We start from the raw sequence: 13,318 nt of genomic DNA, 5'->3' as shown, positions 1-13,318 counted from the left end.
CACTGGACGCGTTTCTGAACTGCCCACAGCCCTCTATGACTGAGACACAAGAAATCACACCTGTGTGAACTGAGTGGTGCAACCCTGTGTGCAACGGACCCCCGGGGACCCCCACACAGTAACTCTGTCATTTCTCGACTGTTTCGGACACGGGACGGCTCACCGGAACCGGGCCGCCCCCCTGGCGTGTTCCTGGTGTCTGGATGTTCTGGGGACCCCCCAGGGACACCAACACGGTAACATTTCTCATTAGCCGGTTCTAATGAGAAATGTTACCGTGTACTTGCACCCCGGTACCGTTCCTGGGGGTCTGGATGTTGAGCACAGTACAGTACAGTAACTATAACAATAAATGTATAGTTGCACCGCTCAGTTAACACAGGTGTGATTTATTTTTATTTTTTTCTCAGTACTTTGTCTTTCAGTAAAAAGAAAATGGGCATGGGTATTTTTCATCCACCCCACGACAGAGAGATAGGCATTTTTATAGTTTGCCTGTGCATAAAAACGGCCTTGCATGTGTGGAGACTTGGGACAGGAGATAAATAGTAGGGAAAGACATAACTAGAAAATCTATTGTTTTCCAGCAACAAGCAACACAGCATAGACAGTAAGTAGATGGGTAGCCTCCCTGTCCTCCAGGCAGGGGCAGCCCCTCCTCCTCTCCAGGAGTCAGCCCCCGCTGATGATAATGATGGAGGAGGGGTCAGCACTGGCCATTGTCTGGAACAGTCATACACAGACTTTCAGCTTGCCAGCCATACAAAGCACCACAAAGCCCATGTGACCTGCTTAGCACTTCATCAGGCAGGCCTGCCTGACACCCCTCTCCTGGGGAATTGATTTGTTTTATTTTCATGAATCAAGTCTATGGCACTGAATCATGAATCAAGTCTATGGCACTATTGTTGTTGTTGTTGTTGATTATTATGAGGCCTCACAAGGTTTGGAGACATTTTCTTTGATCACAGAGCCCTCAAAAGTGCCTATATGACCAGAGATACAATTCATATTTGATTTATATTATGACATTACAATCACAACTATTAATCACAATATTTAGATTTAGGAATCAAAATGATTTCTATTGTACTTTGCATGTAAAATTAACATCTCCACTAATATGACCCACAGTGGGCAATGAAAGAAAACATGCCACTATCACTAATGTGCCAGTTTTCTACTACTACTATTATTTATTGTGGAAGCTGAAATCATGATATCTTCTGTTGCACAATGGATTGTGCAGGCCTATGAGAGGATTATTTCTAGGTCACTGTGCTGTGGTCGTTCAGCCCCATGTTGGTTGTGACACTGGAGCCACCAGATAAAGGCTTCTGTGCTCACGTGGCCCTTTGTGCACACTGATAATATTGTCTGCATGGATGTGTGCTGTTTGCCTCTCAGATAACCCTTCCTCAGACTTGTGCTGTGTCCTGCAAGAGAAGAGCAGGGCTGCTTTTAGAACACTTCTGGGTTGAAACTTGGTGACTGATAGCCTGTCCCGATTAACTCAAGGACATAATAAATACATTATTATCATATAAAATATATGGGACCTGCACCATGTCACAATGCAGAAGCAGAATTTTGTTGCCTTATTCTCCCGACTCGATTGCTAACCTACGTGACCGATTTATTTCACTCTGAGAAATACAAACGGACTATTACGAGCCTGGGGTCTTCATGCGCATGCACACCACTGTAGTATTCTCTGGAATAGAACGCTCTTGCTCAGTTCGCAGATAGGCCATGCTATCCTTGGCAGGTGCAACAAAGTGTGTGTGTCAGCAGCAGGCTCCACGAGGGAGACTTGAGGAAACATTGGAGCGATGGATGCTGCTCCCAGTCTGCAGTGTCAGCCTCCCCCCCACCCCCCCGCTGACACGACTGGCTGGCTGTCGCTCATCTCCTCACGGCATTAGGCCGTTGCCATGGTGTTGTTTAGCGGCGCTGACAGGTGGACTCTGACGCCATCCACCCTCCACCCCCACCCCCAGGCCACATGAGTCGACAAGAGCCGCATTCTACACTGCACCAAAAATACGATAATATGCAAGAAGGCCACAGGGGAATGATTGCCTATGTGACATCTCAGTGGGTGCACTGCACGCAGACTGCACACATGCATGCACGCACACACACACACACACACGCACACAGGTAATCACTTTTTGGGGAGATTGGGTTTTTATTTTTAAAATGCAATCCTATCTACCTCGTGTAGATGAGATTGAGTGGAGCGTTGTGGATGGTGTGTTTATAGCGGCTATAGTTATCCTCCAATAGAGATGTGAACATTTTGGTTCTATTTTAGGGCTGTATTATGTCAGAGCTCTGTGTTCCACATGTACGGGAAAATCCCACTGAAAACGCTGCTGACGACTCTGAAGTGAGGTTGCTAGGTAACCTGACGTCACCAGACTGCACTAGTGTGTGGGGAGGTAAAGTGGAAGGCTTGCTCATTAGCCACCTCTTGAGCCTGTGTTACTGCTAGCTGTGCTAAGGCACATTTCTGTACACATGGTATTCAGGTGGCTCATCATCCAGATCAGAGGTTCTCCAACCTTTTGATTTCAAAGACCCCATAACTTTGAACATATACATACACAATTACACATGAGCCCCTTTTGGGTCCATTTGGTTCCATTTGTATACACTCAGAGTTACAGACTTCCATTTTGAACCCTCTCCAGAATCCCTTAGGGTGCACTTCGTGAACCATTGTTTCCAGACATTCAAAACTCTGAATAATGTTGTATGTGACCATGTAGGAGGCTTCTGAAACTTGAGCATCATAAACAAAAGGCAACTCGTTGTTTATTAGTAAATTGTCAGTTTGACAAGTCATTTTTACATTAACCCATCCAACTGGCGTATCTCGCAGTGCTTGCATCCATACTAATACACTATTTTATTGAAATCTCTTTATAAACTGTGACCTCTAATAATTCACAAAAATAAGATAAGTAGGCAATGAGACAAAAGAAGTAAACAAAACTACATAAAGTGATTTTTGCCCCACAATTAAACCACATCATTATACATTTTATCCATATGAAACTTACTGTACAGGGAATGAGGGAAAGCACGACAATCAAGCCAAGCTATGTTGATGTGCACTACAGGAATATGATACACATTATGGACAGACCTACAGTTTTTAGTTTTGTTACAAAATGCTGTGTAAAAACACATGTACATGGACATGAACCAAATATCCACAAGCAGCCTACAACAGTTGTAAAAAAAGCTCTCCTTATTGGCTAACCTAAAAAGCCAAGGTTCAAACTCCAGTGAGGTGACACTATGGACACAAAGGAGACTGAGGAGGATATGGCTTTACACTAAGGCTCTGTGACTGTTCTCTAATGTTTTGCACATGAGAAAAACATCGACTTGACAAAGTTTTACTGTACATTTTTACCCCTCCTGTAGGTCAAACAGGACATCCCATGACGTAACTAGTCAACATGCTTTGACATGATTTTCTCAGCACCTCAGAAGGGTTCTAAGGGTTTTCGTCTTCCACCGGACCTCTGAGGTCCAGAAGAGGTCCATCCTTCTGCCCTTCCTTCCAATATCTTGTCAGGACTCGAGTATAATATCCTAGAGGGCGTAGGATGACCACCCGTAGTACTGTATATGGTTATATGAAGGCAGTGCATCACATAGAGGGCCTAGGTCCCGTAGTACTGTATATGGTTATATGAAGGCAGTGCATCACATAGAGGGCCTAGGTCCCGTAGTACTGTATATGGTTATATGAAGGCAGTGCATCACATAGAGGGCCTAGGTCCCGTAGTACTGTATATGGTTATATGAAGGCAGTGCATCACATAGAGGGCCTAGGTCCCGTAGTACTGTATATGGTTATATGAAGGCAGTGCATCACATAGAGGGCCTAGGTCCTGTAGTACTGTATATGGTTATATGAAGGCCAGGGGTGCCCAAAAGGTGGATCGCGATCTAACAGTAGATCACAAACTAAGGCTGTGCAGGTAGATCACATGACATGTGCCTTAGGAATATTTAATTCAAATGGTGGCATCTGCCACTTGAATTAAGGTGACTTGATTGATTGACATCAAAAGGGTCAGCTCAAACCCACAATGCAACAGGCCTATTTTGTTTTCAAGAGTGTACAAAAACATTGGTAGCATTACAAATTAATACAACAAACCCCTACCTATTCCATTTCTCCCGCTCTTATTTCGCATTCCAAGTGCATTTGTCTTATATGTAAGGCCAGCTCCGGTATTCCAAAGCCCCCTCAGATACATATTTAAACTATTTTCAGCAATGGTTTAATAGATTTTTTGGTGGGTAGATCTTGTTGAGCTGGTCATTTTGAAAGTAGCTCTCAAGTCCAAAAAGGATGACCACCCGTAGTGCTGTATATGGTTATATGAAGGCAGTGCATCACATACCAACTATAGTCACTGTGATCCTACAGTAAAACCCCTGTTGCAAACACTGCGTCATCCTGTGGTGTACTATGGATTGCCTTGTAATATTTTTTGCCTTGTTGTCATATATTTTGCCTTGTTGTTATAGTTACATATTATGCCATGACTGTTTTACTGATTTAAGGGATATTTCACTTTCAAAAAATGTTTGGTAGTTTTATCTTCTACTTAGGCTTTTGGGAGTCCCCCAGACAGTTCTGAAGTTGCTCAATTCAGTATTTAGATATTTGATATTCTTATATTTTTATCACACATGCCCCCTTTCTCTACAAACCCATTGTAACTTCAAACTGCATTTTAAACGTGATAGATTAATCGAAAACACCTGGTGACTCCTACTTCTCTCCTGTGAGGGGGGCGTGTTATTTTTGATTACTTTTTTCATATATATTTTTCTTTTATTTTGTATCATTTTTTCATTTTCCCCCAAAAATATCAAAAATAAATGATTAGTAGAGCAGTCTCCACCAGAACCAAGGATGGGTGTTTTTGATGAATTTATCATGGTTAAAATGGAGTTTGAAGTTACAATGGGTTTGTATAGGAATTGAGGGCGAGTCTGATGAATATCAAAATATTGAATCAAGCAACTTAGGTCTGGGGGGCTCCTAAAAGCCAGAGTAGATGATCAAATGACCAAAACAAGTTTTGAAAGTGAAATATCCCTTTTAGACAAACAGGCAGGCAGTGTCATGGATTTATTTGAAAAGGATACCGGTAGTTAATGTTGTCAGTACAATTACTCAAACTGATAGCTCTTGAGTGTAGCTGAATGAGAGCTGTTAACATCTATTCAAATTGAGAGCCTCTTAGCCTTAGCTTAGTTGTTAACTTGTTACCCAAGGTGACATCCACCACGCTTATACCTGTCATCTCTTTTATTCTAGGTCTCTCCATTTGAATTTCCTGAAGTGGATATGCTTTTGTTAGCTGTCACAATGCTGCCTCGTACATCCCAAGGCCACTTCTCCTCGGTATCGCGTGGTTGTGTGTGTTTACGTGTGATGTGTGCGTTTTGTGAATGAGCGCATTCAATGAGCAGGGAAAGACGCACGCTACTCATTGTTGCTCAAGCACTTGAGAGGTGGCTGCTGGTTGCGAGCTAACAGATGCTTCGCATCTGAAGCCGCTGTAGCCTGCTCAAGGCTGGCTGCTGTAATGGACTCTTTCAGATAAGCTCAGAGATAAGGCGACACACTATACGGCAGTGTTGAGCTGCCCAACACGCGCCACTGCAAACCAATACCATGGTGTTTGGCACCATGGTAGTGGCCCGTTAGTGACCACCTAGACTAGAGCCTATGGGCTATATCTTGAGCCACGCCGCCACCCCTTATCCATAAACTTTACTATTTTGAAAAACATTTTAAAATAGTTAAAATAGCTAATCTACAAGCTCACAATGTGTCAATGTAGTACGGCTAGTTGAACTATTTTTAAATGTTTTTTAAGATAGTAGAATATGGCAAATAAGTTTAGGGATAAAGGGTATGGCGCGCCCAAGATAGGGCCATATGGGCTCCATTTTCGTCACCGCTAAACCCCTTATCCCTAAACTTCTTTGCCTTTTTTTACTATTTTGCAAAACATTTTTGAATAGTTAAAATGGCCAGTCTACAAGCTCACAACGTGTCAATGTAGATTGGCTAGTTGAACTATTCCAAAATGTTTTTCAAAATAGTAAAAAAAGGCAAAGAAGTTTAGGGATAAGGGGTTTAGCGGTGACGAAAATGGAGCCCTATGTGTCTCCTTACACCGAACCAGACCAAAGTTGTTTGCAATGACAGGCATCCTAGAGTAGGACTGCAATCTTACTAGTAGGACTAAAAATTAAATAAAAATAACATTACATTTCAGCTCTGCTGAGTTCATTCTCTGCGGAGCATAATTGTGCAGAACAAGTGTCATGGCAATCCGCCCATTAGAGGATGATACAAGCCCAGCTTTTGTGCAAATTTTGGCCAAAGTGTCGGACGGCAAACAAAGCGTGATGCATTTCACCACCACCAGTTCATGTTTTACAGTTGGTTTTACTCACAGGCCCTAGACCTTTGATGTGGAAAGACCCTAGGTAAAGGGGCAGTCCTGTTCTTGTGTCCTTAGAACATTTCCTATATCTCGTATTCGGGCCTTTTATTTGATTGCCATGTGCAGTTCAATCTTTTATATTAATCCTCCAGTGTGTGGTCATATCGTAGTAGGCATCGGTTGAGTTGTTTGGTGTTTCTCTGCCCCTTTTAATGGTCTTTCCTCGTCGTCCTTGCTCCCATCACACAGTGGTCCACAGCCCGCCGTCTGAGGCTTTGGTGTCAGGCTTTTGTTTAGACGGAGTGAGCGCACTGCAGGGTTGGCCATGTCCTAGTCATGTTTACTGATGCATCCCACGTCATGAGAGAGACTGCAGCGATGGCCTTCATGGAGGGTTTACTCATTAAAAGTGCTGATTAGCAGAGGCAAACATGGAGAGCAGGACTGGGGGCAGGGTTGCAACAGTGAGCGGCACAGCTAAATCCTGAGTGTAAAATACAAAACAAAACAAAAAACGTGGTATAGGGTGAATTCACAAAAGGATTACGCAGCTTTTACAGGAATTGTAATTCTCAAAGCCAGGTTAAGCAAATGGCATCTTGATCTCGCCAATGGGCTTTGACCTTTCTAGATATCATCTATCTGGAGATGTCCACGGCAAGATTACACGGAGCGAAAGAGGAAAACATTAATATTTGGTCTAGTATTGCAGATTTGGTCAAGGACATGATTTAGTCTTTATTTTCCTATTGCACAGTGGTAGGAATCTTGGCACAGGTGTGCATTTTGTGGCATCTTTGGTCCCGGGGGGAGGGGTGTGTGGGATTGTTTGTTTGTTTGTTGTTTGTTGTATGTGTATTACTTGTTTTCTTTATTCATTCATGGTGTTAACATATTTGATTGTGCTATTAAAAAACATTGGTGTCCGGGTGCTATTTGCACATGAGTAAATGAGTTAATGTGCATACATTTGGCGCCATATCCTCATTGCAAAAAAGTTCCATGCTCAAATACCAGTAGCACTAATAGCCATGTTTTGTGAAAGAGGTTGAACGTATGGGCCTTGATGCTCCGTTTATTAACACTCCCCACGTATTCTATAGAGATTAATTATTTTTTGTAAGATTTGTTTTTGGCTTTCTGTCTTTATTGATGGATTCAAGTGAAGATTGACAGGAAAGAGGGAGAGAGGAGGGGAGAGACATGCAGCAAAGGTCGTCATGAACAGGACTCGAACACGCAACGCGCTGTCAGGCCAGAGCCTGTATGTGGCATGCGCCTGGACCACTAGGCCACCAGGCACCCCTATAGAGATTATTTTGACCTCATAATATGTTGCAGTTAAAAACTGTAGTTTTGTCCAAATTAAGTATCATTTTGCAGGATTTAAATTGCCCACAGCTTCCCTACATACTGTATGTACTTAGATTCACCAGTAAGTGGTGGTACATAATAAGTGATGAGGGTGGTCACTGCTCAGGTGGGCAATTCAGAGTCAGCAGAATTGGTACTCTGTAATCGGCCCAATTCAACCACTGTTTATAACGGCAATGTTATTAAGTCCAGTTGGTATGAGCACAGCCCTTCTGCTCATACACTGGACTTCAGTGTGGCATGGTAGGCTATTATTTTTGGACAAAAGAGCTATGTTTGAGTCCATTTGCTCTAGTTTAATACATAATTACAGTTTTGATTACTACTATGACATTTTCCAGTTTCACTGCCAGCAAAACCTGGGCAAATTGCACTCCATTACAAAACTTTAAGGACAGTGATATCATTAGCACAGTATCTTGTGTTGATCAGACCTTGAGACGGGGCAGATTGAATTTGTGATGCGTATCTTATAGTGCTATCAGCGACAGCAATCCATTCTTTGTGAATTCTTCGCTCAGTAATTTTTCAGAGTGCTACCCTGAGCAGACAAGCTCTCATCTCCTCCTCTCTCTCTATTGCCCTATTCCTCTGCATCATCAGGAGAGCCACTGTAATGTTGAGATGCTGCCATGGCATCTCGGCAGGGGAGGAGGTGGGGGACAAGAGAGGCTGGAGGTGGGGTAGTTCCTCAGAACTGTGTTAGGGTGGCGTTCTCTTCAGCCGTTCAGTTAGCACCTGGGGGCACTAGAGTTGGGGCGATGTCGCCTTCAGATTGTCCAATCGGCACTGCGTGAGATCATCAATGCCAAGTGGGGTGTTCCACTTGGAGTAGAAACGGGGTGGTTGTGTGCTGTGTGGTCGACCGACACAGAGAGAGGGAGAGCTTTCGTGAGTATCATCATCTGTGAAGTTTAAGCCTAATGCTTTATAGTAGCATGGTTGTCGCTTGCCAAAAAGAACAGATCTACAGGCTGGCTAATGTAGTGCTATGGGCTTCAGATATCCTCCTTATAGAAACAAAAACTTAATACAAAGTATTGCATCACGGTGCGCTGTGATCTTGTAGATCTGGTATTCATTAAGCATAACCTGAACCTGGGTGGGGAAGGGGGGTGGGCAGGAAGTTGGCCATAGGGAAAACAAAATATCCTACTGTGCACAGCTCTCATTGACTGCTACAACCACACAGCTGGGAAAGGAGAAAACTGAATGTAAACCAAATCATGACTGTTGGAAATATTTCATTTTCTGTGATGTGAATGTGTATTTACAGAAATAGATTTCTATTGTATCAAAAGATTAATGGTGAATTCAGTGGATGCTTAATTTCCTGCTTTGGGGGGGGGGGGGACTAGCGCATTAGTATCATTTTTAGTCCGTACTGGGTGGTGCGTGGTCCATACTGGGTGGTCCTGCTAGGTGGTAGTGCTAGCCTCACACTAGCTCTGGTCCATAGCCTTACTGCTCTTGCTGCCATATGTTGCATTAAGGCTATGGAACTGATTGGCTTCCTGCCTCGCATGAAATGCAGACCAGCCTCTCCTCTGTAGCGAATATAAAAATAATGTTTTACCTACTCACCAATACATAGACGGGTTGGGTAATTAGAAAGTCTACTTTCCTTAGTGGACGCACTTTGAGCCCCACACCACACGTATAAATCAACTTTTTGGCCAGAAAGAGATTTTGTTTTCACCGGGAAAAAGTAAATAATTTGAGTTACTCCACTGCGCCCTCTACCGATATTGCCAAGAGAAAACCCTCATAGAGAAGACTTTTCATTCGGGTGAAAAAAAAATCTCTTTCTGGCCAAAAAGTGCATTTATACGCGTGGTGGGGGGCTCAACGTGCGTCCACTAAGGAAAGTAAGCTTTCTAATTACGCTACAGAGGAGAGGCTGGTCTGCATTTATGCGAGCCCCGGAAGTGGACAGTAACATAGCTCTAAATGCGACGGCATTAGAGCTATGGACCAGAGCTAGCCTCACACGCTGAACTTTGCATCTTCCAGGGCTTTGGTGATGTCACCGCGGTTGCTCGTCATCCGCTTCAATGTTCCAAAGACACTTGGTTGCCATGCCAGCGCAGCAGACACCCTCATGAGATGGCCAGCTCATTGTCCTTTCCATGTAATAATAGCTATTTATATCTAATTGACAGCACTGCTTACGGGTGGGGTGGGTTGTTAAACAAACCCAGTCTTATTTATGAAAGACCGAGCTGGGAAGTGGATGGAAGGAGGTATCAGGCCATTATAAAAGAACGGAATTCTCATTTGTGTGATGGAAGTAATTTTTGTGTCAAGTTGGCCTTTTCGCACACTTGGGGGAAGATAATATGGCAGCTGGTGTCATGGGCAGTGATGAAACCCGGATAGGCTTGGATGCATGGCCCTCTTAAATAAATTGAAGGGAACAATTCAGTAAACTCAGTCATTCTATTTCAGACCTACCATGAAATTGTGTGCAAAGCTTAAATATTCACTGCGGTGTCTTTGCAGTATAAATAACCTATGATGTTTTATTTTTGCATGCCCAATTGCCTTAGTTTTCACTCACAGGTTGGCTGCAGGCCACATTGAATTTTCTGTCGTGGTCAGGTATACCTGCCAACACATAGAGGTGTGACACATATCCTCAAAGCCAGATATCCTAAAACTGTGGTAACCAAATGTATGGAGTTTCTTAACATTTTCTTCATGAAATTACTGGAAAAAAAATCATTGAAGTTTGAATGTTTTTTTTAAAAATGTTTTGAAATAATAATAATTAAAAACAAAAATGTAGGAATCTAAAGGGACCCATACAAATGTGTCCGCAACCCACAAATAGGTCCCGACCCAGCGTTTGGGAAACGGTGCCCTAAAATACACATCCCCAAAGATGCTGCCCTAGTCTGCGCTTTGTCATGCCCCTCCCAACTGTGTTGTGTTCTCTGTTGCCCCCCGCAGGTGAAGCTGATGAAGTACATCTGTAAGCAGCTGCAGTGCAAACAGAAAGTGCCAGAGACAGAGAGGCCCGAGGCCCTGGACAGTTATCCACGGCTAGGCGACTGGCTTCGCATCATCAACCTGCGTCCTGAGCTCATCGAGGTGGGCCAGCAGCGTGTGTGTGTGTGTGTGTGTGTGTGTGTGTGTGTGTGTGTGTGTGTGTGTGTGTGTGTGTGTGTGTGTGTGTGTGTGTGTGTGTGTGTGTGTGTGTGTGTGTGTGTGTGTGTGTGTGTGTGTGTGTGTGTGTGTGTGTGTGTGTGTGTGTGTGCGCGCGCGCGACTAACAGTGGTTCTCTGTGTTTTGGTCGAGTGTCACCCGGTGTGTCACGATGACATGGGCAAATAAGTCTGTGAATTACGGGAAAAACAGATGACTTGTTGCCATCAGAAGTTAGTCGTGCAGTGCATCTCAGAATATCATGCTTGTTCCTGAAAACAGCTACACTTGGATGCTTTTTGTGTTTTATTGCCAGCTATTACTAATGACGAGAAACATAATAATTATGATCAAGTAATGCAAATCATAACTAGAAATGCACTCTGTCGAGGTGCCAACTTGCGCGTTGCACACAAGTAGTTTTCTGAAGCCTTATTGGCTCTCCTGTAAGTCATTCATCAGGGTCAGCTTCATGTTATAGGTAACATGTAAGTCAAATTACAATAGATAATACAAAATATCTCATTTAAATAAAGGTAGTTTTGGATAATATACCTTGCCTTTGTAAGATTTCTGGGTCACATGAAAGAATAGCAGACTTCAGGAAAGAAGCAAATTCGTCCAACACAGGTTTTTGCCATACATTTCAACCTGTCAGTTAATTGTGGTTGGGACTTGAGCCTATTTTATTCTCAAGCCTACAGTACATTGCTGTGTCACTCACTGATAAGAACTGAATTGTGAATTCATTACGCTCCATATATGGCCAGACCTCATCAAATCCTGTACACTGAAGACACTGCCCCCGCTGCCACCCTTAGATCTCCATATATGGAGCTGACCTGGTCTGACATTCCATATGTTGATCTGACCTCATCAAACCCTGTACACTCAAGACACGCTCCATATATGGCCAGTACAGAATTCATTCCATATGTTGATCTGGCCCCCCATGTCAAAGCACCAGTGCTTGCCCAGCAGTCTGCCGGCCCGTCACCCAGGCGGATGCATGCACGCGACCTTGACCTTTAGGGCGAGGTCGCTTCTCGCCCCGACCTCGCCCTAAGGGTGTCTTACTGGGTGTCAACAAAATATATGTTCAGTTAGGCCCATCATCCATGGCATACTTGTACTGTTCTCTAGAGCTAGACTCAAACGTGGCTAAAATGGATCATCTACAAGCTCACCTGTCGCATCATTGTGTTACATTTTGTATTCCTTTATAATCAATTGAATCAATCCGTTCAATTAACATTGTGTAATTGAATACTCATTCATTTTGTCTCTTTGCAGGCAGTGCCAGTAAAGCTGTCCCTGGATGCCTTGCTGCAAATGACAGGTTCTCAGGTGCGGGAGATCATGAGAAGGCTAGGCTCCAGTTCAGAGGAGTGTGCCAGGCTCAGCACTGCCCTCTCCTGTCTCAAGAGTGCCACTGAATCAGGTGTGTGGGAAATGTTCCAAGAGAGAGAGAAAGGCCCAATCTCAATAAGTTCACCCGGTACCCTGAGCACTGAACCCTCACAGACTTTAAGTAACGTCACTTGCGGAAATGAGTGCGAGGGCTTTAAATGTACAAATAATTATGATATGAAGGACAGAACATCTTTTCTATTCTTTCCTCTTTATAACTATTTTCAACGTCTTACTGTGCTTTTTACTCTTGTCCACATTGTTGGGGAGGCATTAAGAACAAATCATTTCACAGTTGCCAGAACTTGCCACAGCTGTATTGTAAACTGTAACAAAAATCTTTAATCTTCAAATATGGTAGTTCGACCATAGATATTAAACTAGAAATGCACTCTGTCGAGGTGCCAACTTGCCCGTTGCACACAAACAGAGCGCACAAGTACTGCCGACCTTACGATCAGCCCCTCTATAAAATATATATATACCTACCACCGTCAACAGCCAATGTACATACATACATACATACATACATACATACATACATACATACATACATACATACATACATACATACATACATACATACGTTACCTTTTACCCACCCAACATTGAAACATATCTTAATTACGTCACCATCAACAGCCAATTATAACCACGCATACCATGCATACCACTTTTGGTCCAGTCGACCACTTGTTACTTGCGCTCTGCTTGTGCAAGTAACAAGTAATAACCAGCCGGCCACAGTACTTGTGCACTCTGCTAGCTCATATTCCATTTGTAATTAAATTAAATGGTATCAGCTTAAAACAATAAAAGGACACATTGTTTTGCATTTAGCAAAACAATGGTAGAGCTCTGTCAGCACTTTGTTGTAAAACTATTTTATA

At 43.3% G+C, this 13,318-nt stretch overlaps 1 protein-coding gene across 1 annotated transcript in view; it reads left to right on the top strand.

Moving 5' to 3' along the window:
• Window positions 1-13,318, top strand: part of ksr1a (kinase suppressor of ras 1a) — a 43,914-nt gene that overhangs the window by 11,925 nt on the left and 18,671 nt on the right. Inside the window, exons 2-3 of the mRNA XM_079507244.1 lie at window positions 10,824-10,964; window positions 12,312-12,459. Of these exons, the coding sequence (XP_079363370.1) occupies window positions 10,824-10,964; window positions 12,312-12,459 (289 nt within the window). The remainder of the gene's footprint in view (window positions 1-10,823; window positions 10,965-12,311; window positions 12,460-13,318) is intronic.

Source organism: Electrona antarctica (assembly GCF_951216825.1).
Source record: "Electrona antarctica genome assembly, chromosome: 8".
NCBI classification, from domain to species: Eukaryota; Metazoa; Chordata; class Actinopteri; order Myctophiformes; family Myctophidae; genus Electrona; species Electrona antarctica.
Note: the sequence above shows the minus strand (reverse complement) of the source record. Positions and strands in the feature narration are given on the sequence as shown.